At 59.2% G+C, this 24377-nt stretch overlaps 2 protein-coding genes across 2 annotated transcripts in view; both read left to right on the forward strand.

Moving 5' to 3' along the window:
• Positions 1-1782, forward strand: part of Rptor (regulatory associated protein of MTOR complex 1) — a 338384-nt gene extending 336602 nt beyond the window's left edge. Inside the window, exon 35 of the mRNA XM_077800527.1 lies at positions 21-1782. Coding sequence (XP_077656653.1) covers positions 21-89 — 69 coding nt within the window. The 3' untranslated portion in view covers positions 90-1782. The remainder of the gene's footprint in view (positions 1-20) is intronic.
• An 11843-nt stretch (positions 1783-13625) lies between these two features.
• Chmp6 (charged multivesicular body protein 6) lies at positions 13626-19510 on the forward strand. The gene is made up of 8 exons (XM_026410801.2): positions 13626-13758; positions 15171-15280; positions 15366-15453; positions 15796-15882; positions 16564-16629; positions 16822-16902; positions 17937-17991; positions 18557-19510. The coding sequence occupies exons 1-8, from the start codon at positions 13696-13698 to the stop codon at positions 18610-18612; spliced, it is 606 nt and encodes a 201-aa protein (XP_026266586.1). The 5' UTR covers positions 13626-13695; the 3' UTR covers positions 18613-19510.
• Positions 19511-24377: the final 4867 nt, after the last annotated feature.

A 24377-nucleotide genomic window follows, 5' to 3' on the forward strand; every position in this document is an offset into this window, starting at 1 on the left:
TCTGCTCTCTCGCCCCACAGCCCCACCTGGCCGTGGGAAGCAACGACTACTACATCTCCGTGTACTCGGTGGAGAAGCGCGTCAGATAGTGGCACCGGGCTCCTGCTGCGGCCACCACACACACAGTGAACCCCAGGCTCGCCACAGACGTCGGCTCCTGACCCAGCTGCTGCCCTCGGAGGAAGGGCCACGCGCTTTCTTTTTTCTCTTCGCTGTAATGTCTAGAAGGTCCAGGGAAGGGGAGGGCTTTGTTTTGACATCACTTCTTGCAGAGAACCAGCGCCCAGGCTCCGGGACTCCCGACACACAGCTGTGCACCGTGGCCCCTTCCTGGCCTCTTTTCCTTCTGAGGTTTTTTTAAGGGAACAGACTTGTTTTATTTTCCCTGTGATCAGAGCATTAGCTACAGAAACGACAGAGAAGCAGCACTGGGGCTCCCGTGGGCCCCAGAATGGCCCCCACCAGCCTGGCCTGGCCCCACTGTCCTCTCAAGGCCTGAGCCTGGAGCTGCTGGGAACAGGCTGGAGGATGTTGAGGTGTCAGAAAACAGGGAGGGAGACCCCTGCAGCCAGCAGTGAGGAGGAAGCAGCCCCGAGCTGGCCCTCCAGGGCTGCTCAGCTGCAGGCCTCCCTGTCAAGGGGGGTCGTGGTACGAAGAGGGGGGCTCGCCACCCTCACCCTACCCCCCGTGCAGCCAGGCCCTTGGACTCTGGTTTGGGTCCTTCTCGCAGGAAGGCATTCACAGGAGAGGGCCCCTGGGCTCTGCTGCTCTAGACACAATGAGGTCCTCACAGATCAGCCACCGTCCCAACCTGCAGGCTCATCCCTGAAGTGCTGCTCTAGTGACCATGGCCAGGACCTCCATGTCCCTGCTTGGGGTGCATGTGTGCATGGGTGCCATGGCCTCCCTGCCGTGCACACACCTCACGCAGGTGCTGAGGTGCACGGAGCCCCAGGGGTTGTGGGTAGCAATAGCCGGTCTTCAGCCCTTTGCCCTACGCTGGTGTGAGCAAGGCTTGCATCTTGCAGTCCGTGATGCAGAAGCATTCTGGAGGCCTGGCCTGGCCTGCCCGGCGTGTGTGTGTTTGTGTGTGTGTGTGTGTGTGTGTGTGTGTGTGTGTGTGCGCGCGCGCGCACGTGCGCGTGCATGTGCAGTTCCAGAGGGGCCTTGTGGACGGCTGGACCATGGGAGGGAGCTCGGGATTGCTGCCGATTGCACACACATGGCACAACCACAATGATGGCGTTTGGAAAGCGTTTCCATTTTCCTTGGGAATCAGGATCTTTCAGAGATGAGGAATGAGACGGCTTAATTGATTCTGCCGATCAGAGACCAATAATAGTGGGGTCTGAGTGAGTCGGGACAGGAAAGCCAGGCCCCTCATGTGGGGGGCGATAGCTCTGTTTTGGCCAAGACTCTTCCAGGTGGATGGAGCCCTGAGGGCAGCCCTGAGCCAACCCCAGAGCCAGACGGGTGGACAAGGCAGGATGGAGGAGGAGGAGACCCTTCTGCTGCCCCCAGGAAATGAGCTGTCCACCAGGAGGTTCCAGGGTGAAGGCCCTTCCCTCACCTGGGAGCACAAGCAGCCTGGAGTCAGAAAGGCCCTAGAAAGTCCTGACTCCCCCACAAGTTCTACCCTTTCCCCTGCACCCCCTAAGCTCTGTGGGGATCTCCTGTGGGTGAAACCCTGGAACCTTCTGGAAACTGAGCTTCACCCACAGAGCTGCTGACCTCCCGTAGCTGAGGTTCAGCTCGATTGCAACCTAACTTGTATTTCTGTTACTTTTGAGGCAAAACCACCACTGGCAAAGTGCAGATGGCTCTGGAGGGGTCAGGCCCTCCCCTCTCTGGTCCGCTGGAGCCCTGCTCATGCTGTGCATCCGCTAGCACCGCGTGGGCGGGGCCTTCCCAGGCTGATGCGAAAACTCAATCATGAAGTTAACAGGCTCGAGAGAGCACCGCCTAGAGTTCCTTTATCTCTATTTATTTTACCAAAATGAGAATTGAAAAAAACTTTGACAAAACATGGAATCGTAATGTGAAGCTAAGAGCAATGACAAATAATAAACTTAATAAAAACTAAAGACGTGCATAAGTGGCCGCTGGTGGCAGCCTCTGCCCAGGAAGCAACATCTGCCCCTGGGAGGCCAGGCAGGCCTGCAGGGAGCCTTGGGGTGGGGGTGGGGGGGTATCGCCTAAGTCCTCTGCAGCTGCCCTGGCAGCTGGGCTTCAGCCCCAAAAGAAAGCACAGTACTTTACATCATGTGCCCCGTCTGTCCCTGTGAGAGGAGTTTGTTCAAGGGAAGGCCGCACCTATGGCCCCAGCAGCTGGGAAGCGGAAGCAGGAAGGTCACAGTTCAAAGCCAGCCTCAGCAACCCAGTGCGGCCCTACCTTTGGGAGCAGACGACTCGCACAGTCTCTTCTCCAAGGCCGAGCTCCGGGGGGCTCCTGCTGCTGTGTTGTCACTTGCTTCTCTAACAAGGCCAGCCGTTGTCCCACATGGGGAGTCTCGTGGGGCTGAGAATGAGGTGTCCCAGGGCAGCATTGCTGCTGGGGAGAAAGCTCCGCCTCTGTCCCCCTCCAGGGGGGCCTGTCTGCCCCTCCTCTCTCCAGAGCCAGCAGTGTCTCTTGTGTCTGGAGGTCCAGGGAAGGGGAGGCCTTGTTTTGTTTTGTTCACTTCCTTTTCAGTGTTGTTGACTACCCTGGGCCCCTGGGTGACCAGCCCCATCCCATTTTCAAATGAACCAATTTTCAGGCTCTAACCGGCTTCAACGGGGGGCAAGCATAGTCATCGGCCCTGCGGTTGAGGTGTGGACATCTTTGGAGGCATTATTCAGCGGACCGCCCCCTCTGTCCACAGCCAGAGACCCTCCTTCCAGACAGAACCCACAAAGGCTCAGGGTCCTTGGCCAGAGGAGCCAGGAAGGTTGCAGCCCGACAGCTGCACGGCCGCGGCTCCTGCCTTGTGGAGCTCCTGGCGTTGTGCTGGCCACTGTCCTGGGATCTAATGGCCCCTGGGGGCTGCCTGCGGCCATGAGCAGCAAACCTGGGGCCTGGCCATGGGTGCAGCCTTGAGAAGGTGGGTTCCTGTGACGCAGACAGCCGCGGCTCCCAGTCCTTCATGCCTACCAGAGAGGGGGAGGCAGCCGTTGCCATGGAGACCTGGAGGGCTCCTGCGCTGGGATTGCTAAGTCAGGGTTCATCCTAAACAAGAGAGGTGCCCAGCGCTGTGGGGCTGTGCCAGGTCAGCTCTGGTTACAAGAGTGATATTTTTCCTATTAGCATCAGTTTTTCTGTCCGCACGACCTGAGAACAAATCGGGTGTTCATAACAGCGGGGGACGGACCCGAGGCAGTCTCAGGAAGGAGGCCTGACGTCAAGTCAGATCTCCACAGCCACTCCAGGCCTGTGGCCATGGCAAGGGCGCCGGCTGCAGGCTGGCTTTGCTCACGTGCCCAGCAGAAGAGGCAAATGGCCAGCTTCAGGTGACCCCCGCAGGACAAGGAGGCAGGACAGGAGCAACGTGCCCTGTGGGGTTCTGACAGGTGAGCCAGGCCCAGAGCCTCCAGTGCCTCCCTCCACGGGTCAGCCTCCCTGGCCTCTCCTGCCCCACTAGCCATGAGGCCCGTGGCTGCTGGTCCTGGAAGGAGGCCCACAGAAAGGCCATGCCCGGGGGGGGCAGCGCTCGGCAGGAGGCAGCTGTTTTCAAGGTCCCAGGCTCAGCTCCCCTCAGAGTCTATGAGGCAGTGGGGGCGTCAGGCCAGGGGCTGCACCAGAGGCTGTCTCCCAGGTGCTGCCCACAGGGAGCGAGTTCCTGCTCATGGGCCTCTCTTCTCTTCAAAGGAGGACCCTCCAATTTGGGGTCTGTTTTGTGGTCAAGAGCTGGTTTCTGCAACTGGCTCAGAGGTCAGGGGAATGTAGAGCAAAGGCCACATCCAGAAGGAGAGAGGGACAGGGAGGAAGCAAAAGGGAGTCCCCAATGGTAGCCTACTGCATGCTCACATCAGCCATTGTGCCCTCCCGTGACACACCAGGACACCAGGTCCCTGTGGCTGCAGCCCAGTCACCTCTGGCCCCACCCTGCCTCAGCACCCCAGAGGCCAAGTAGGGGTAGACCCCGCCTGCCCGCCAAGTGACAAGAAGTGGGGCTAGTGACTGGGGAGGTCACCCATCCCTGAGATGCTGTAGCAGGAGAGCCAGGAGCATGCTGGGCAGGCTGGCCCTGGGCAGGCCGCTCCCGGAGGCTCTCTCCCAGCTCTCCCCTCCTGAGGGCAGCTGTGGGGCCCTGCAGGGAAGGTCGTGGCCAGGTGCTCCCTGTGGGTGAGGAACACACCCAGGCTGCCACCAGTGTCCCAGGGCCTTCTCAACAGCACTGTGGGGGAGGGGAGGCCCTGAGGACAGTGGTGGCAGCCCTGGATGTTCCTGGGGCCCAGCCTTCTTGGCCCCACCTGGCAGGCTGGGCCTCATGTCCCCAGGCCAGGGAGGCAGCCCTTGTGCCCCTCAGCCCTCCCCGTCAGCCGTCAGCCGTCAGCCACGCCACCTCCAACCACCACTTGGGTCCTTGACCTATGAGACCCTGCCTTACCCTGGCCAGGCAGGCTCAGGGCAGTTAGGAGGATGGTTGCCACGCCCCCCAGAACCTGCTTCTTCTCCCTGGGATAGGTCAGCATCCTCCAAACAGGCTGAGGCCCCACAGGGACTTCCAGGGGCCAGGGAAGTGACAGGCCATTGACCACGCAGGACCCCAGCCCCGAGAGGAAGGGCTGTCCTCCAGTTAGCATGGCCACCAAGGCCAGAGCCAAGGCTTCCCAAGCCATCCTACCACCCAGGCCCCCAGCCCAGAAGCCAGCATCACTTTGGGCACAGCACCATGGGTGAAGGAGCCATGCAGACATGACCAAGAGGCTGTCCACCCCCAAGGACACCCACCCAGAGCCCCACACCTGATGAGGCCAACAGAACCCAGCCTGTCTGGGGGAGGGGCAGAGTCCCTTCTAGCTTTGCAGCCTTCCCTCCTCAGCCCTGGCTGACATGGGTCCCCAGGGGTAATGGAGGGCGGGGAAGGCATCGGCCTAGGCTCTCAGTCTTTGGGTTATCTGTGGGATCAAGAACTGTAGCCTGGCCTCGGGTTAGCAGGAGCAGGATCACACAAGGAGCTCCTACCTGGCCCTGAGTGTCTGTGGCTCCAGGAGGGGCCCCTGGGAGGGGTGGAGGGTGCAGCTGGGAAACCCAGGTGAGGCTCTTCCACGAGAGCCCGCCTCGTGAGGATTCTCATTCCGTGGCCAGTGAAGGGCGAGAAATAAAATGATACATCAGCATTGAATAATTTGAGAAGGAAATTAAGAAACCAATCCCATTTGCAGTGAAACACAAAAGAACAAAAGACCTAAGCACAGATTTGAAAGCCACAGGCCCCAAGCAGATGAGGAGACAGCCCAGTTTCCGGTTGGAAGACCTGATAATGGCAAAACGGCGGTGCTCCAACGGGACCCAAGACTTCACACCAGCCCCGGCCCAGTTCCCCTGCCTTCTTTGCAGAAATAGAAAGAACAAGTTCATATGGCACTGCCAGGGGCCCCAAGTAGCCAACAACACTGAAAAGGAAGAATTAGATTCATGTCACTTAATTTCAACTTACTTCAGAGCTACCTCATGGTACAGAAATAAGGGCAGGTGGACAAGCCAGCGGGACCAGTGGAGAGCATGTAAGCAAACCCAAGGACCCAACTTGACTGAGCAGTTGATTGTTGAGAAGGAGGACAGACCGTTTGTGGGTTAGGAACAGCCTTCCAATGGGGCTGGGCCAGTTGGAGAGTGCAGCTGAGCCCTCACCTCACCCCAGGTAGGAGGACAAGCTCATAGTGGGCCCATGACCTCAATATACAAGCTAAAATGATAAAGCATCTGGAAGAAAATTCAGGGGTGCACATTTATGACCTTACATATAGCAACTAAGTCTTAGATTTGACACCAAGAGCACATGACAAAAGAAATGATACACTAGAATTCATAAAAATAAAAGTTTCCATGCACAGAACATCTTCAAGACTGTGGAAAACAACCTACAGGAGTGGGGGAAAGTCTGCAAATCAAAATGGGTTCAATATTCATAATATATCAAAAGTACTGACAGCAGTCTCCAGGCCTGTTATCCCAGCCACTCAGGAGGCTAAGGCAAGAGGATTGCAAGTTGGAGCCCAACCTAAGCAACTTAGCAAGGCCCTAAGCAACTTAGACCCGGTCTCAAAATAAAATTTAAAAAGCGCCGGGGTGCTGCTCAGGGGCAGAGCACTTTGCCTAGCACATATGAAGCCCTGGGTTCCATCCCCAGGTCTGAAGAAAAAAATCAGCAGCAGCAGCAGCAGCTCCTCTGCTAAGCAGGACCAAGGCCCTTACAGAAAGGCCTTCGGGTAGCTTCCAGCCCTTCTCACCTTCTGCCTTCCACCAGGTGAGAATGCAGCGTTGAAGGCACCACCTAGAACGACAGCCGGTCCTCACCAGACCCCAAGCCCGTGAGCCTCTTCCCCTGGGACTTCCCAGTCTTCAGTCCTGGGAGAAATACATTCTATCGTTTTTTTTTTTTTAAAGAGAGAGTGAGAGAGGAGAGAGAGAGAGAGAGAGATAATTTTTAATATTTATTTTTTAGTTCTCGGCGGACACAACATCTTTGTTGGTATGTGGTGCTGAGGATCGAACTCGGGCCGCACGCATGCCAGGGGAGCGCGCTACCGCTTGAGCCACATCCCCAGCCCACATTCTATCATTTTGCCTAAATGGCAGCATGAACATATTAAGGCACAAGGAAGTGCCAGGGACAGTAAGAGACCAGGACTCAGGGAACAGAGGGCCAGGCTGGAACATCCCAGGCCTCAAGGACTGGAGCACAACACCGGCAACTTGGCCTGACCTCTGCACTGGGCCAGGGGCTCTGGAGGAAGACCCCTTGCGAGCAGTCTTGCAGGGAGGCCGCAGGACCAGGAACAGAGCCTGCCACCCACCTCTGCATGAGTGAGTGCCCAAGCAGGGCCTCCAGGCCTGGCCAGACGTTGGCATGGGCTGAGCCAACAGCTGGCCTTGGGCTGGATGGCTGCGCTGGTGTCATTCCCTATTGCTCCAAACAAATCCCAAACCCAGCAGCTTGGGGCAGCAGATGTCTGCATCTCAGGGTCAGGGGTCCAGAGTCGGTGGCTCCACTGGGCATCTGGCTGGGGTCCCCCAGGCAGTGGCCCTCAAGCTGTGGCTCAGACAAGCCACTGGGTCTCAAGGACCAGCCTTGGACATGACCTACCATCACTGCTGCCCTGCTTTACTGGCCCAGAGCAGAGGGGACCACTCAAGGGCTGTGGCCTCCTGTGGCAGTTGTCTTCCCAGGCCTCTGCCCAGGCACCAGCCTGTGTCCTTCAACTCCAGGCTGCAGCCACAGCACAATCCAAAGCTCAGCACCCTGCCCAACAGGGACCCCCACACCAGGCCCCAGGGGCCTCCTCCCACTCTCCACCTGTGTGGGAATGCCCGCCCACCTCAGGCAGGCTACCAAACTCCTGTGCACCTCAGTTCCCCCCAGTGAAATGGCCTGTCCTGGGGTCACAGGCTGGAGTGGGGCTGCCCTTCCCTTCTGAAGGGCACCGTATCCACCTAGGGGCATGATGGCCCGATGCCCTGTCCACTCGTGGCCATCTCTCACCCATCCGCAAGTCCAGATATGCAGCTCTGCCCCATCCACTGACTCTCACCTGAACTACTCCAGGGACCCCAAGCCCAATTCTCAGCATGACAGCTCACCCCACAGAACAGCAGCCAGAGGGATGGTTGAGAGGCCCAAGTAAGACCAGCCCTCGCGGCCTCTTGTCTGGTGCTCAGGCTCCTGGCATCTGATGCCACTTCCTCCAGGAGGCCTTCCCTGACCACCACCCTCCACCCTTGCCACGTCCCACGCGGCAGTGTCTCCTCAGCCACTTGCAAACCCCTCAGGGACTCTCAGAGCCGACAGACCCCACAGGGGCCTCCCAAACCTCCACCGCCGCGGGCTTCCCGGGTCCACCTCGTGAGTCCGCCAGGAGGGGCCTCTCTGAGCACACCCGGGGCTGCCGCAGCCTGTGCTTGGGGTCCCGCCTGCCGCCCCAGCTCCTTGACCGCCTTCCTGCAGCGCCCCCGCGTGGTCGCTGAGGGGGTCACCACACAAGTCGGGAAGTGGGCGGGGCCTGGCCTCCTGGAGGGAGGTCAGTGGCCCAAGGCCCCGCAGCCCCTCCCTGCCCCAGTCCTCCCCCTGCTCTCTACGGCCCCATTGGGAGTCCTAGCCCTGCATCCCTCATTCCGAGGGTCGCCGAGGTCACCAGCCAGGAGGGCCTTTGCTCCCCAGGGCAGCCCCAGGACACCTTCCCTCTGGGGTCCTGCGAGCTCCCGCTGCCCCTGCTGCCGACACCCCCAGGTGTGATCAAAGCGAGCGGTTTCCTTGTCCAGGACCGATATTTTCTGGGGGACTCGTTCCAGAAGATTCCTTGGGCTCATCCTTTTTTCTCCGTGGTGCCACTGACTTCTCGGTCAGAGCCGAGACCCCACCGCCCCTCCCCAGCGTCCACCTGCATCCCACGGCCTGCGCTTTCCATTTCCAAGAGCGGCCCCGTCACAAGTTCCCTGGGGTCTCTTGGCCCGAGCCAGGCGTCAACATGTGCCCTGGACATGTCACGCACATGGGCCAGACAAGACAAAAACGTCCCTTTGGGGGCTAATGGGTCCCGGGCACCTAGCCCACCCTGCATGGAGCCTGGTGGGCCTCTGGACACAGATGACTCTTGAATGACGTGGGGTTTATAGCACTGGCTCCCACAGAGACCCCTTTCACACCATTTGCCTCTTTCTAGACATGTCATCTCCAGGCCACCGGAATGCCACTTCCTGATTGCCTCCTGCCTCCCCAGCACCTGCCCCACATTTCCTAGCCTGCTGCTACTCCGGGTCCGCACAGGCTGGAGCTTCGAGCTTGAATACAGGTTAATTCCCACTATTGCGAAGCTCTCTCTAGAGGTGGAGAAGGTGGGGAGTCCTTGTCACCATCTCCTGGCCGTGGCAGCCCACCTGGTGGGCCTGCAATTTGTGGGATGGCCTCTGCATGTCTGCTCACACCACAGAGGGCTTCCTGCAGATCTAGTGGCCCCAGACTCCAATGCTGCTGTCCCCACCATCCAGGGATGGGACTCCCTAGTCTTCATTCCTCCAACTCTTTTCGTGGTTTTGAGCCCTTGGTTCTCTGCAGCACGTACCTTCCTGCTTGGGATGCCCAGAGAGGCTCCTGCCTTCCTGAGAACATGCAGCCCAGTATCCAGTGTCAGAAGTCATTCAGGAAGCAGCTCCTCCAACAGGAACGGAGCTCAGCAACAGCCTTGCTGTTGTGTTCCAGCTGGAGCTGGGACCCTGAAACTCACGTTGAGCCCTAGCCCTCCTCCCAGACCAGCAGCCAAGGGTTGCCAGCACCACCAGCGCGGGGAGAGCCTAGAACAGACTTCCCTCAGAGCCCAGGGGAGCCTGCGGCTGAAACCTGACCTCAGGCCTCTGGGCCCCACAGTGCCACAGGACACTTGGCGTTTTCTGCGCGGCCCTGTTCGTGGTTCTCTGTAGCTTGGCCTGCACAGGTGGTGGTCATCTTTGCCTGTGTGGCAAAATGCTCTCTGTCATGGCCCAGAACCGGTTCTGGAACGCCACGTTTGGGAGATCCAGAAGCAGCTCAAAGCAACATCACTGAGGAAGCAGGACTGTGAGGACTGCAGGTGGGTGCTGGCTCCCGCGGGCACTGGAAAGACCGGAGTTCAGGAATGACACGGAGAGGGCTTTAAATCCTCGGGTCAAGGAGAGTGAGAAGATCGGGAAACCTGGGGCTGCTAGAAAAGAAAACCAAGTTCCTCGTGGCAGGACCCTTGCAGCTGAAGACCCTCCCCCAGGCTTCCCCCAGGTGGCAGGGTTACAGGTACATCGAACTCTCTGCCTCGGGATGGCTCCTGTTGGAGTCAGAGCACAGTGGGAAAGGCTGGCTGCAGAGACTGAGTGTCCACCTCGAACCCTCCCCCCGTGGTCCCACTAAGCCTTCCCAGCAGCAGAAGCAGCAGTGCCCTGTCTGGGCAGCTGCCCTCACTTGCTGACCATACCTCAAGTGGGAGCCGCCACCCCTCCTCTCCTCCACTTAACTTGAGGGAGACCCAGGTGCATCAGGGAGATGGGTGGCCATCTGCCACCCCCACAGATATCAAGGCTTTGCCGATTCCAGCTGGAGAATAGTGCAGAGGTGGACGCCGGGAGCCACACCAGAGCCACCTGGCCAGCTCGATTTGTGGATCCCATACCTGCCCTGGATTTCGTGGGCTTGCTGGTGAGGAGCCTTCAGGCCAGGGATTGGTGGAGGGACCTGGAATAGCAGAGGCTGAGAGGCCAGGGCTGGGCATGAGCGGGCGATGGGCCAGGCCACAAGGGCTTTGGGTCTGCCCAGCGGGGGCAGGGGCTTCCCTTTCTGTTGTGTCTGGGGTGCGGGGGATGGGCCCAGCCTCAACCATGGGCACCTGCTCTACCGCCCGGCTCCCTCCTGGCCCTGCTCTTTGGCAACCTGCTCTGCCACCTGTGGCTGCTTCTTGCATCTGGCCGGGTACAGCACTGTGTACGGCAGACGGTGGAAATGCAGTCGCGCTCTCAGCTGCCTGGCGGAGTTCCTGGCCATCGCACTCGCTCTGGGTTCTGGGGCCCACTGGTGGTCTCCCCACAGGTGACCCTGGTTCTCACCCTTGGCAGTTCCCTTCCCACGGCAGGCTGCAGGGCCCTCCAGCAGGGTCTGCCCTGTCCTGGACGGATTGTTCCCCCGGGGCCTGTTCCCCCCCCCTCTTCTCTGTCCCGGTTTGCTATCCCTGTCTTCTTCGGGTTCTCATGTGCCCTTTTAATAGTTCAAGTCCTTTTCTGGTTAGAGGTCTTCCCCTCCCACTCTGTTCACATGACCACTGTGGCTTCTGCCAGCTGACCGGGACCGCACAAAACAGAAGTCTGGTCCCAGGGCTGGTTCCAGGATGCAGGTCTTCCGAGGTGGAATGGGCCTTGCTTTGGACTTGACCTGGGGCTAGACTGCACTGCACTGCTGACCTTGACAGTGGAAATGCCTGCCACTGGCCTGGGCCTATGGGAGTCACCGTTTCCTCCACCCTTGCCCCAGGCAGCAGGGATGACCATTCCCCCTGGGCAGATGCCACTGTGGCTCCACACCTTAGGCGTGCACCACTCACACCCTCGCCAGCTTCCTGGCTTCAAAGTTGGGGCCTTGATAGAAAGATGACCCTGAACTCAAAGGGCAGTGCTGAATCTCTACGAAGGCTGACCTCCTGAGTCTCCCAGGCCACTCACAGCCTCTCCCGTGGCCCTAGTAGCAGTGGCCCAAGGGACTGGCATCCCACATTTGCAAGTCCTCCAGGGGTTCCCATCTTCCTCAAGGAGCTCCACAGCCTGCAGTGAACCCTCAGAGCAGGGCCACCTGGGACACTGCAGGAAACCACTCCGAGCAGGGCCCCTGGGACACTGTAGGAAACCACTCCGAGCAGGGCTGGGGTTCTTTTTCTGTAAGGACCAAACAGTCTACATCTAAGGCTCTGCACAACACACGGATCTCTGTCCACTTCCTATCCTCCTCCTCTTCCTCCTTCCTCTGTCTTGGTGGTGGCAGGGTGTGTGTGTTTCTCAACCCTTTCCAATGTGAACCATTTTTAGCTCACAGGCTGTACAAAACAAAGTAGGCTCCAGGCCAGACCTGGCTTACAGGGTGCAGTTGCCAAACCCCGGTTTACAGACTACAAGAATTCAAAGATTTTCAAATCTATGTTGGCAGAGACCTGGGGAGTTAGTTATGTGTGGAAGTGGATTCCAGGGTGTGAGACAGGAGGCTGAGACAGAGCCCAGATGGGGCTGGATTCCTGAGGCAGGTGTGCCCACTGCCCATCAGTGCATCCAGCCCCTAGACCCGCCCTTGGAGCCCACCACAGCTTGTTTTTTGGATTGACTGAAATTCGGACTCAACAGGGGACTCAGTGGGTGAGTGTGAGATGCTGGAGTGTCCCTGGCATTGTGAGGACCAGAGTACAGAGGTCCACAGAGAGACGACTGTTGAACTGGGTCCATCCAGTGTGACCTGCACACCTACACCCCAACTAGACAGGTCGAAGACACAACCTTTGCATGTGGCTGACACCACCTGGGACCGCACAAGTGACAGGAGGCCTCTCGATCAGTTCTGGGCCTGCTGCCAAGCTCACCATGGGGATGGGGTGCCATTCTTGAGATGGGCTCTGGATGTCACAGGGATGATGTGACCCAGAGCTGCTGAAGCTGAGGGGGGCAAGCCCTGTAGCAGGCAGCCAGCCTGGTACTCAGTGTCCTGGCCTGTAGGAACCCCAGCTACTCAAGAGGGTCCCTGGGAGCAAAAGAAGTGGGCAGTCCCCTAGAACACTGCTCACTCTGTGCACAGAGACAGTCTAGGCCTGGTGGCCAAAACCTGACTTAAGTCACCACAAGGGATTTGACTCGGCCTCTACCCTGTTTCCAGACATAAGTCACAAACCTGGAGCTCAGGATCTGGAGAGAACCCAGAAAGCATTGCTGCAGGTAAGACCAGCTGGTCTTCAGGCCTCCCCCAGAGGGACCAGTATAGGAGAGTACTGTGACCCAGAGGAAGGAGGTGGGCATGCAGCTCTGGAATCACAAGACGCTGCCTTTAAATGGTTGCTCATTCCAGGGGACACAGATGCCCCCATCAGAGAGGGGTGTACCCCATCAGATGAGGTGTGGTCTTAACTCAAGTTTGACTCTTAATGGGGCCAGGGAGCCCACAGATCCTTGCAGTAGCTGGTGCCCAGTTCTCAGTGCTATCTGGACTAAGCTCCACCACGAGCACAGTCCCCATATTTCCTCTGGGGAAGTACACCTACCCCGGCAATGGGCAATGGGCAATGCCACGCAGGGGGAGGTGCCTCGGAGATTAGTGCCACACCCTGGGGCAGGTGTCTATCACAACCCCATTTAACTAACCTGTGGGGTGGAGGCGAGAGGTCAGATGGTTTTAGAGAATCCCTGGGCTTAGTGCAAATGTAACAGGGTGCAATATTCCCAGCAGCAGCTGTCCCTTACCCCCGGGAATGCTTCTGTCCCCGAAGGGAGGAAGCCTTCGGCCAGGGACACAGCCAGAGTCCACCAAGAAGTTGGGACTGGCCACGCCACTGTGTCTGAGTACAGCGAGAACCCAGTAGGGGGGCAAAAGAGCGGCCAGACCAAATAGCAGGGGCGCGGCTGCTGCGCAGCGCTTGGACAAACACTTTCAGATCCAGCACGTCAAATGGACATCACCAAGTGCAGCTTCTAGCGCTCAGAGCTCGCCGGGCAGTGATGCCGCGGGGAGTCTGCGTTAAGTGGACCCGCAGGTCCCTCTAAGTAGGAGGTTCTTCGGTCCCGAGCACACTACCGAGGCCGCTGGGCCTGCGTTGGCCGGCCCCTCACCGCGTCCAGCAGGCGGCGCGCGAGCGCGACCTCCGGCCCTGCGGCGGACCCGATGGGACGGGGTGGGACGCGCAGGCGCGGGCGCGTTCCGTGGAGCGGGGCCCTGCGCGGCCGCCGTAGGCGCCGGGTACGGTGGCCGCAGGGCGGCGGCGGCTCGGCCGGGCTGCGGGCGCGGGGCCACCATGGGCAATCTGTTCGGCCGCAAGAAGCAGAGCCGGGTCACCGAGCAGGACAGAGCCATCCTGGTGAGTCGCGGCGGGAGGGCTGGGCCGCGGCCGAGTGCCCAGCTCTCCAGCGGAGCGGAGTCGGGGACGGGGAGGGACCCGCGGGCCCCGGGGAGGGACGCGCAGCCACAGCGACCTGTTTCCGAACCGAAGTCCGCCTCCAGAAGGCGCCCAGACGTGGCCGCTGGCTTTCGGACGCTCCCCTCTAAGTCTGCCTCGAAGTGGGCTCTGTTTGTACCGTGGAAACCCGGTCGGGGCCAGGCGGCTCCGACCCGGCTTCTGGACCCCGGGGCATCCGCAGCGCCGGCAGCAGCCGGTCACTAACTGAGCTCAGCCCCGCCGCCCCGCCGCCCCGCCGCCCTCCAAGCAGAACCCTCCCTTCGCTCTCCAAGCAGAACCCTCACCGGTTCAGAGTGGTTCAGACCTGCCCGCCCCTCGCGGTCCGAGGTGCTCCTTGTCCCAGAGCACAGTGCTGCCCCTGCCCTCTGCCTGCCCTCAGCCAGCCTGCCTTCTGTGGGCTCCTCCACTCTCTCTGAGGCCGTGTCTCCCCTGCGGGCTGTGGGTGGTGGCCAGGAAGGCCTTGCAGGCGCAGGGCGGGCAGGCTGGGGTCGTGGGGGCTGCACAGTGGGCGCCTTCCCTCCTGGCCCTGCAGGGCCGGCCCTTGGCGAGCACCGGGAGGGAGGCAGTGTATACCCCGATTACTCCCTGAGCCTAAAGGCGAGCATCTCCCTGACTGGGTTCACTAGCAGGAACCATCCTGCAGGCCGGGTCCTGAGTGTGCGAACTACCCTGACGCTGCTCATCACAGCACCATTTCATCTTAGGAAATGACCTCAGGAGGGAAGAGAGACCAGGGGGCAGTGCCTGTGCCTCTGGGCAGCCAAGGTGGAAAGGAGTTTAGTTGATGGGCACATCGCCTGCTGGCAGCTTGTATTCCATTCACATGGACAGAAGTGAAAGGGGGAAGCTAAGCACACACTAAGAGGCAAGAGGGACGTCCCAAGCCTCTGCTGGGCTGTGAGTGCTGTGGGCTCAGGTGCCCTCAGCCGCCTGCTCCTTGTTGTATGTGAACCTTCCAGGGACTGACTGGTGGCTGCTTCCCAGCCTGGCCCTGAGCACACTTACTGCTCACAGCCCATCCTCCTGTGTCCTGGGCCAGGCTGTGGTGACTAGAGTGAGGTTCTCCTTGGTACAGTGGACATGGGAGGTAGCAGATGCCAGCAGCACCCCACATCAAGAAATTGGAAGTGCTCTGGGTGTGTTGCCACACATCCCTGGGAGATAGTCCTGCCCCACAGAGGTCGCTGTTTTAGAGGGTGGCCTACATCTGAGAGCTCCTTTGTGAGCCCCCGGCCAGCATGGGCAGAGCTAGGCAGCCTGGCCCCGGGCCCAGTCGTGTGGGCTGCCCGATACCAGACCACTTTCTCTTGCAGCAACTGAAGCAGCAGCGGGACAAGCTGAGGCAGTACCAGAAGAGGGTCTCGCAGCAGCTGGAGCGGGAGCGGGCCCTGGCCCGGCAGCTCCTGCGAGATGGCCGGAAGGAGTGAGTGGGTGGGGAGGGGAGGTGGCCTGCAGATGGTGGGCAGGACCAGCTAGGGCCACAGCCCTCACCCCGGCTTCCCTTGCAGACGTGCCAAGCTGCTGCTCAAGAAGAAGCGATACCGGGAGCAGCTCCTGGACAGGACAGAGAGCCAGATCAGCAGCCTGGAGACCATGGTAGGCATGCAGGACCCCTGCCCGGAGCCACATGGTCCTAGGGGCACTACGCGTGCTCAGGGTTGGGGCTGAGCCACCCCTGGTAGTGTGCATGGCCCAAGCAGCATGGTTCCACTCTGGGTAGCCTGAGCCACCGATTGAGTACTCAGACGTCCTTCACATGTCTCCTGGCACCTTCTCTGTCCTCTGTCTCCAATGGGCCATGGGAGGGGACAGGAAGGGGGAGTGCAGAAGTTGTCCTAATGTCCAGAAGCCCCTGGTTAGCATGCTGTTGCCCTGAACCCTGCCCCTGGGTCAGGAGTACAGGCAGGCTACTGACCTTCTGGGGCTGGTTCTTTTCAGGTCCAGAGCATCGAGTTCACCCAGATCGAGATGAAGGTGCTGGAGGGGCTGCAGGTGGGGAATGAGTGTCTGAACAAGATGCACCAGGTAGGTCCTTGCTGGGCGAGGCATGGAGGAGGGGGTCCAGTAGAGCCAGCAGGGCTTCCTGCCCAGCACCTGGGCTGGGCCAGGGGCACCATCAGTGGCTGGCACAGGCACTCGGGGCCAAAAGGACCAAGGAGGGTGCTTCACAGTGCTGTGTGGGCTGGGTCTGTGGGTACTAGTGACCAGAGGTCTGGCTAGGGTAAAGAGCAGTGTGATGAGTAACCTCGAAGGTTCCCTAGGGGCAGCAAGCTCCCTCTTCGCCTCAGGAAGCCCAGCGTGGGCCTCCTCCCTCTTGCTCAGATGAGTGGGCCAGCAGGTGGGCTGTGGGAGAGCTGAGCTCCTGAGTGCCGCTTGGCTGAGTGTGGTACTGGTGGTACGTATGCCAGCTAAGCAGAGACGCCATTTTGAACTCACCCTGGCAATCAAATCACCCACCTAGAAAATGATGCCAGGGCAGGCTCGGGGGAAGGGGGTCTAGGCCCTGCAGCCCAAGGCCTCTGAAGTCAGGTCTGACAGCTCTGGCAGCCCAGGCCAGGGCCCTGCCTCCGCAGACTGGCCAGCAGACTGGTCAGGTGCCCCCTCGCCTGGTTTCACTTAAGCAGGGGCAGAGCACCAAGGCGTGGCCCCTGATGAAGGGGCTGTCGTCTGCCTCACTGACACGCTTCCAAACCTCGTGACCTCCAGGTGATGTCCATAGAGGAAGTGGAGAGGATCCTGGACGAGACCCAGGAGGCCGTGGAGTACCAGCGGGTAGGTGTTGCTTGGTACCGAGGCCTCCCCCACCTGCTGCCCAGTGCTGTTGCCAGCTTGGAGGACGTTGGGGGCAAACCGCCCTTCTTCACATGACAGCTGCTGCTGTCCAGGGGAGGCCTGGAGCCACAGGCTGTCTCCTGTCCCTGGGCCCCAACCTAACAGACCTAACTGCTATTCCTTCTTGTGCAGCAAATAGATGAGCTGTTAGCAGGAAGCTTCACCCAGGAGGATGAAGATGCCATCTTGGAGGAACTGAATGCAATCACTCAGGTACAGGACCCCAGGGCTGGGCACAGTGGCTGGGTGATGAGACCCAGGGTCAGGCATGGTTGCCTAAGCAGTAAGACCCCACTTACTGGGTGACAGGATGCAGTAGGCCTCTACCTGTGGCATATGCAGCTGTCTTTGAGTGCAGGGTCCTGGTTTTGCACCTGCTTTTCCTTCCTAAAGTGACTCGGGTCTGTGCCAAACAGAGGCCTTTCTCCATAACTCAAGCAGCAGCTTGAAGAGACGGCATGGATGAGTGGTCTCCAGGGCTGACCCCCAGGACTGGCACAGGCAGTGACCTGTGTGTGGATAGGGTAGATGCCAGGCCTCCCAGCCGTGATGTGGGTCTCTCCCCTTGCCTGTGTCTGGGCTGCTGTGCAGGTTGGGCTCAGGGGGGTCTGTTCTGCAATCGCATCCTCCTCTGCCAAACGTCTGTGCAGAGTGCGCCATCTCTGTGGGCCCCTGCCTCAGTGTGCCAGGGCTTCCCTGTGCCCCAAGAGCTGCCTGCTGCCCCAGCCCTCCAGGGTCCATGACCTCCTGTCCACTGGGGCCTGAGAGCCTGGTGAACTGCATAGGAAAACAGGCCCCAAGGTAAAGAGGCCTCAGCTTGGGAGGTGGCCTCCCCCACAGACTGCCCTGGGGTGACGGCTCCTTGACACCTCCCAGCAGTCACGCCACTGTCGTTCTCTGGACCTGTGGACACCAGCACAGCCTGGGTGTCCATATCTTTTCCATATCACACCCATGGTCCTGGCATGGCCTAGCCTTGGGAATTGGGGCCTCTAGGGACAGCCCAAGAGTTGGCCACTGTGCTCCACAGGACCCCAGGATCATCGTAGAAGCCACTGCTATAGTGGCTGTGTCCCTACCTGGGGTGGTTTGAATCTCCAGAGATGCCTGGAGCTGGGGGGTGCAGACTCGGGTCTGAACAGGAGGGCTCTTGTCCTGCTTAAATCCGACTGCAGTAGCTAGTTAAGTACTTGTTTTCTTTCCTCGGAGACCGCTTGCCTTACAGCCTTACCCTCTGCTTTTTACAGGAACAAATAGAGCTACCAGAGGTTCCTTCGGAGCCCCTTCCTAAAACACTCCCAGGTACCTCCCTGCCTCATCCTTCTGAGCTTGTTGGGATGCAGGACGGCGCATTCTAGGAGGGAACAACACAATGCTCCCTTGGCCAGTGTTCCCAGTGCAGTGGGCCGGCCAGCCTGCAGCTATGGCTGGCTGCGGGGGAGCTGGGGCGGAGAGCCAGGCCCAGTTGCAGCCACGTCCAGATGCTAGAATTGGGAAGAGGCTCGTCAGCCACGCAGGCCTTGCCGGGGTGCAGGCCCTGCCGGGGTGTTTGTGCAGCTGAGGGTGGCTCCCCTGTGGTGGCATCTGTCCCAGGTTCTCAGAGACCCCAGCAGGCCTGACTCTCTTGTCCTGGTCTTCCTGTTTCCTGATCCTCTGTGGCTCCAGGGGCCCTGCCCCTCACTGGAGCTGGTCTGGGGGCCATGCTCCCCTGTCCTGTGTGGGCCCACTGGCTTCCTGTTTGTACCTTGCCTCCCCTGGCTGGGCACACCTTCTCATAGTGGCCTTCTCTAGTGGCCTCTGACTTCGTCTTCTGGAAGCATCTGCCGTGGTCTTTTCCATATCACAGATGTGTCTGTTTCTTTCACAGAAAAAGACCCTGTCAAGGTCAGAGCCAGGCCCGCAGACCTGGTGGCAGCCTCGTAGCTCAGCCCCTCACAGGACTCGCGGGATTCTACAAGGATAAACCCACGCAGCTTGGGTGTGTGGCAGCCCCGGAGGGCTCCCAGGAGGCCGGCTGGCGTGGCCGGGCTGGCCAGCACGGAAGGTGCTGTCGGGCGGAACAGCAGCACTCAGGCTCACGTGCTGGGACGGCTCCTGGGTGTCCCTTCACGGTTCAGTCTGATTGCACAGTGACACTGCTGTTCTGCTCTCATTCTGGATTAAACAGCGACATGCAGACCCTTGGCCAGGCCCGGCTTCTGACGGGGTGGTTCCATGGTGGCAGAGGCCCAGGCCTGCCACCCGCCCCTGGTGCTGTTCAGCAGCCCTGGTGCCTGTGGGAAAGCAGCCCCAGGCCTCAGCCCCTCCTGCCCTTCTTGCTGTTTGCTGTCCCATGAGCTGGTGGAGAGCATCGGCCAGCGGGCCCCGACATGCCTCAGCTTCCTTGCTGGGTAGGGGCAGACACCCCAGAACCTCTTGGCACCTCTACCTGACACCCTAGGCAAGCTTCTAGCCTCTGGGAGAGTTGGGCCGGGGGGCTGTCGCTGCTAGATTGACTCCCGGAGCCCCAGCCGTGCCCCCACACAGTGGCTCTGCCTTGCTGAGAAAAGACATCCTGAAGGGGATGGTGAGACTCGCCGTAGCAGCCGAGGCGTGCTCCATGTGCCCGTGGCTATCCTGGACGGCCCCAACCACCAGCTGCCGGGACAGCAGGCTCAGCCTGAAGCCACTGCTCATGCAAGGCCCCTGTTTCGCCATCAGACAGCCTGGCCGGGGTCTCACTGGCCCATGAACAGCACAAGAGCAGGGGCCACCAGGAATAGGGAGCTTTCTCATTAACCCCAAACAGGTTGCCCCCATATTAAAGTTGGCCCCTTCCTGGCCTGCTGCCTCGTGGACTTGGTGTGGTCAGCATCTTAGCATGGCCGGCTCTGGGGGAACCAGCCTAGCCCCCGCTGTGCAAGTAGGTTGGAATATGGCTCCTGCCCTTGACCGTAACTGAGGCATCCCTGACCAGCACAACTGGGCAAAGCCAAGGTCTGGGCCCTGGGTACCCAGGAGGACATAGGGGCTCTGTGTGGCCTGGGCCCCCATGGTCACCTCTGGGCAGTTGCCCTCCTCAAGGTGGGGGGCAGTTTGGCCACACGGCCTGCTGAGTGTGTGCTGTTACTCTGGTGGTTTTGTGAGGCTCCCAGGGCTGGTGGCTGGTGGCCAGATATCTGGGCTGCCCTGCTTCAGGCCTGAGATGCGTCCTCGGGAGTGAGGGCAGATGGTTGGGGGTCACAAAGCCCAGTTGGGGAGCCTGAGACCCAGGGAAATGTGGGCAGGTCCCCTTCCTTGGATGGCCTCCACACCCTGAATGACACTGGTCCATGTTGCCAGGTCTCAGCTTCTCCAGAGTCAGATAGCACTGAGCACAGGCTTGGTGGCAGCCAAGCCCTGCCTACTGAAGTGTGCATGTCCGCCAGGAGGGGGACTTGCAGAAGCCTCTGCCTGAGGCTGCCCGCCAGCTCCTGCCATGGGAGCACGTGGTGGTCCTGAAGGTGGTATCCTGGATGAGGCCTGTCCAGGCCCATGACCCCGGCCCTCTGCTGCAGCAGGTCCAGGGAGCGACAAGGCTGCTCTGACTCCCAGGCCTCGCCTCGAGCACAGCTCACCAGTGGGGAGGTTGCCCGTGTGTTTCCCAAAGCTCCTGCGGGCAGGAGGGTGGCCCCTCCTGCCTGTTGGCCTCCTCAAGGACCCTGGACTCTCTAGCCAGTGGGCATCTCTAAGGGAGGCCAGGTCCCTGCAGCATTCTGTGGGCCAGGCTCCGCGCAGCCCCAAGCATGCAGCTCTCTGACCCAAGCCAGGTGGGGCAACTGAGAAGAGGTCAGGAGCCACATCCCCTTGTACTGCCCAGTAGGTTAAGCCTCAAGCATTAATCTTTTGAGTTTGCCCTTTAACCTCAAGAGCTGGCAGCCCAGAATGACCTTAAGCTGATTCCTGCCCTCTGGCCTTGGCGTGGCCTGGCTTGCAGCTCCCTGCCTGCGTGGGGCCAGCCGCGGGAGCCCAGTGACATCCAGAGCTCGACCCGAGTTCCTTTTAGTGTGGGACACAGGACCCAAAACAGTCATGAGCAAGATCAGGTGCAAAGCCTGTGGCAGGACTGGCCCTGTGGAGTGAGTGGGGACTTGGAGAGGAGGACAGGACTGATGGTTGCTTGCTGGGAGCGGGCCACCACGTGGCGGTGCCCATTGCTGGGTGGGTGTGGAGGGCAGGGGAGTGCAGGGTGGTGAATTCAAGGGAGTTGGGGGATACCTAACTTCAGGGCACAGGCTGGGGCAGCGGGGAGGTTGCCCAAGTGTTTCCCAAAGCTCCTGCGGGCAGCCTAGGGTAGGAGAGGTGAGGGGCAGCCCGCCATCCATGCAGCCTCAGCTGTTGGTGTGTGAGATCCAGGGTGGCGTCTCCACTCTTCCCGCCCCCAGGCTCATTTATTTTAAGTTGGGCCCCTACCTTGGAAGTGCTTGGACCTGTCACTTCACAGAGCCTTTGCGAGGCACCCAAGAGTCCTTTTTCCACACTGGGTAACATTCCATCGTGGATGAACCTTGTTTGTTGAGCTATTTCCAGGTTTTGCTAGTTTCGACCAGAGCCGCCCTGGGCGTGGTGGGCCCAGGTGTGTCTCCTCCGGAAGCCTGGGTTCCTGGACTGCTGTGGCTCACACCCAGCACTCTGTGGGTGGTTGCTTTGGCTGCCCTGGCTGTAGCCACCTCACCACTTCAACCTGTGCTGCCCTGAGGCTGGGCCTGGGCACCTGTCCCACTCTGACCTGGACCTTGCTGGAAGGCTCAGCCCTGCAACGGGCCTGGGAGTTAGCACAGCCTGCAGCAGCTGAGCAGGAAGCCTACAGCCCCACCACCCTCCATCCCTCAGAGATGCCTCTGGAAGGAGGGGACCCCTGTCCCCAGTCTCAGGTGGGCATGGTGGAGGGCACTTGATGCCCCCACAGAACCTGGGGAGCCTCCGACAGGAAGGACAAGGTGGCAAGGGCGGGCGTCATGGTGGCGACAAGGGGGGGGTTGCCAGCCCCTCCCCTCCTCTCCCAGGGGACAGCTGCAACCAGGCACACCCTTGCTTAGCGCTCTTCAGGTCTGAGTGGGCCTGCCAGGTGGGCAAGGGAGGGGCTGTGGTCCCAGGACCTCAGGGATTGGGACAACCCTGAGGACTTAAGATAACCCTGAGCTGTCCCTGGTGTCCAGACCCCCCTGGAGGATGTGACCTCATGCTGGGCCTTTGAGGGTCCCCCAGGTGTGCTGCCACACCTGCCACCCTAGGCATCCCAGGGGCAGCCTTCCACACGCCTGTGCAGGGGCTGGCTGGCTTCTGGCAGGGCTGGAGGGGCAGGTGTGAAGTGACCTCGGGGGAGGCCCACTGGAGGCTGGTGCTCTGCGGCTGGAGCTCGGTGGAGAAGCACGCCACACTGTACGTGGGTTGGCCCGTGGAAAAGGTGTGGACAGCAGCCTCCGAGCCCTGTGCTCTTTAACTGTCACCCCTGGCCAGGTCCTGTCCCTCTCCCAGCCCTGAGCAGCTGCTGGCCTGTCGCCGTGGAGCCCCACTGTGGGCTTGCTGTGGTGGAATGGCATGTCTGCCGTGAGGCTGGCTGTGCACGTGGCACAGGTTCACCCGCGTTGTCGCAGGGTGCGGCTTCTGTCTGGTGGCGGAATGATTTCCGCTTACAGGTGGAGCACTCCCTGTTCACTCCTTCATCCGTGCAGCAGCCGTTTGGGTGGGTGCCATTTTTGTTGGTGTGAATTGTGCCGAAGTAGGCATCAGAGCATGCGTTTGGGGTACACAGCGCGGGGCTGCTGGGGAGGTCTGTCTTCTCACCAGCACAGGGGCTGCCCCTGTCCCCGCCCTGCCAGCAGGAATGAGGCTGCGGCTGCTGCACCCCTCACCAAGCTGGTGCCTGTCCACCATTCCAGCGGGTGTGGATTGGTGTGCCACGCGGCACAGATGTGCACCTTTCTGATGGCCAGTGAGGGTGACCCCTTTTCATGTGCTGTGGCCCTCTGGAGTCTTCTTGGAGACGTGTCTATGCAGACTCTTTGCCCTTTTTAAACTGGGTGAGTTGCCTGTTCTTTGAGTTCTAAGAATTCCAAATATGCTCGCCCATCGCGTGGGCTGCCTTTTTGCGTTTCTGATGGTGTCTTGAGTTCAAAATGTTTCAATTTGGGTGATGGGGATGTGGCTCAAGCGGTAGCGCGCTCGCCTGGCATGCGTGGGGCCCCGGGTTCGATCCTCAGCACCACATACCAACAAAGATGTTGTGTCCACCGAGATTAAAAAATTCTCTCTTCTCTCTCTCTCTCTTCTCTCTCTCTCTCTCTCTCTCTCTAAAAAAAAAAAATGTTTCAATTTGGGGGAAGCCAAGGAAATCTTTTTTTTCTTGTTGCTTTTGCTTTTGGTGTGATAGTTAAGAAACCTTGCATAAGTCACTGTCATAAGATTTGTGCCTGATTTCCTTTCAAGAGTTTCATGGTCTTATTTCTTTCTGTTAGGTCCGTGGTCAACCGAGTGAGTTCTGTGTATGGTGTGCAGTTGGTGGGCCTTGTGTTGCTCTGGGCAGTGGCCCACTGTCCTGGCCACTTGTTTAAAACTCAGTTCTCTCCCCATTAAGCTACTTTGGCATCCCTGTCAAAAATCAGTGGGTCACAAATATCAGTTCATTCCCAGACTCTCAGTTCTCCCCGCTGATCTACATGCCTGTCCTTTAGCTTAAAGACAGCTTTGTTACACCTGGGAGGCACAGGTTGAGAGAAGCTTTACAAATGACACCTGGACTGGAACCATGAGCCACTGAAGGTAGTAGACGTTGTGGTCTGAACTAACCAGGCTGACCCGCTGTGAAAACAAAACCCAACATTTTCTGGAGAAATTCTCTGGAGAGAATGACATAACGGATTCTCAAAATGTCCAATTTACAACCCCAAATTACTTGACGTACAAAGAATCATGAAAATGTGACTCATTTCCAAAGGAAAAGATGATCAACCGGGCTGGGGATGTGGCTCAAGCAGTAACGGGCTCTCCTGGCATGCGGGGGCGCTGGGTTCCATCCTCAGCACCACAAAAAAATAAAATAAAGATGTTGTGTCCACCGAAAACTGAAAAATAAATATTAAAAAAGTATGATCAACAGACCCAACTCAGATGACCCAGGTGATGGAATTATCAAACAAAAACTTCAAAGTTTTTTTTTGTTTGATGTGACCATGTCACATGTGGCTAAGGCCAACACACTTGAGGCAAATGGAAGAGCAGTACTTCCCACTAAAGAGTGCGAGCAATGTAAGATAATGACACGGAAATCCTAAGCCAGTCCCAATGGCACAGTGATTTGGGTGGTAGAGGCAGGAGGATCACAAGTTTGAGACCAGCCTCAGCAACTTAGTGAGAACTTGTTTGAAATTAAAAATTTTAAAAAGAGAACCAAGGGGGCTGGGGATGTGGCTCAAGCGGTAGCGCGCTCGCCTGGCATGTGTGCGGCCCGGGTTCGATCCTCAGCACCACATACCAACAAAGATGTTGTGTCCGCCAAGAACTAAAAAATAAATATTAAAAATCTCAAAAAAAAAAGAACCACGGGCTGTGGTGTAGCTCAATGGTAAAGTACCCCTGCATCCCATCTCCAGTACTTTAATCAATTGTTCTGTTAATGTCAGGCAATGTATATTTTAGAGCAAAGACTATAACCAAAGATAAAAATAGAC

The sequence above is a fragment of the Urocitellus parryii genome, chromosome 7 (assembly GCF_045843805.1).
Source record: "Urocitellus parryii isolate mUroPar1 chromosome 7, mUroPar1.hap1, whole genome shotgun sequence".
Taxonomy (NCBI): domain Eukaryota; kingdom Metazoa; phylum Chordata; class Mammalia; order Rodentia; family Sciuridae; genus Urocitellus; species Urocitellus parryii.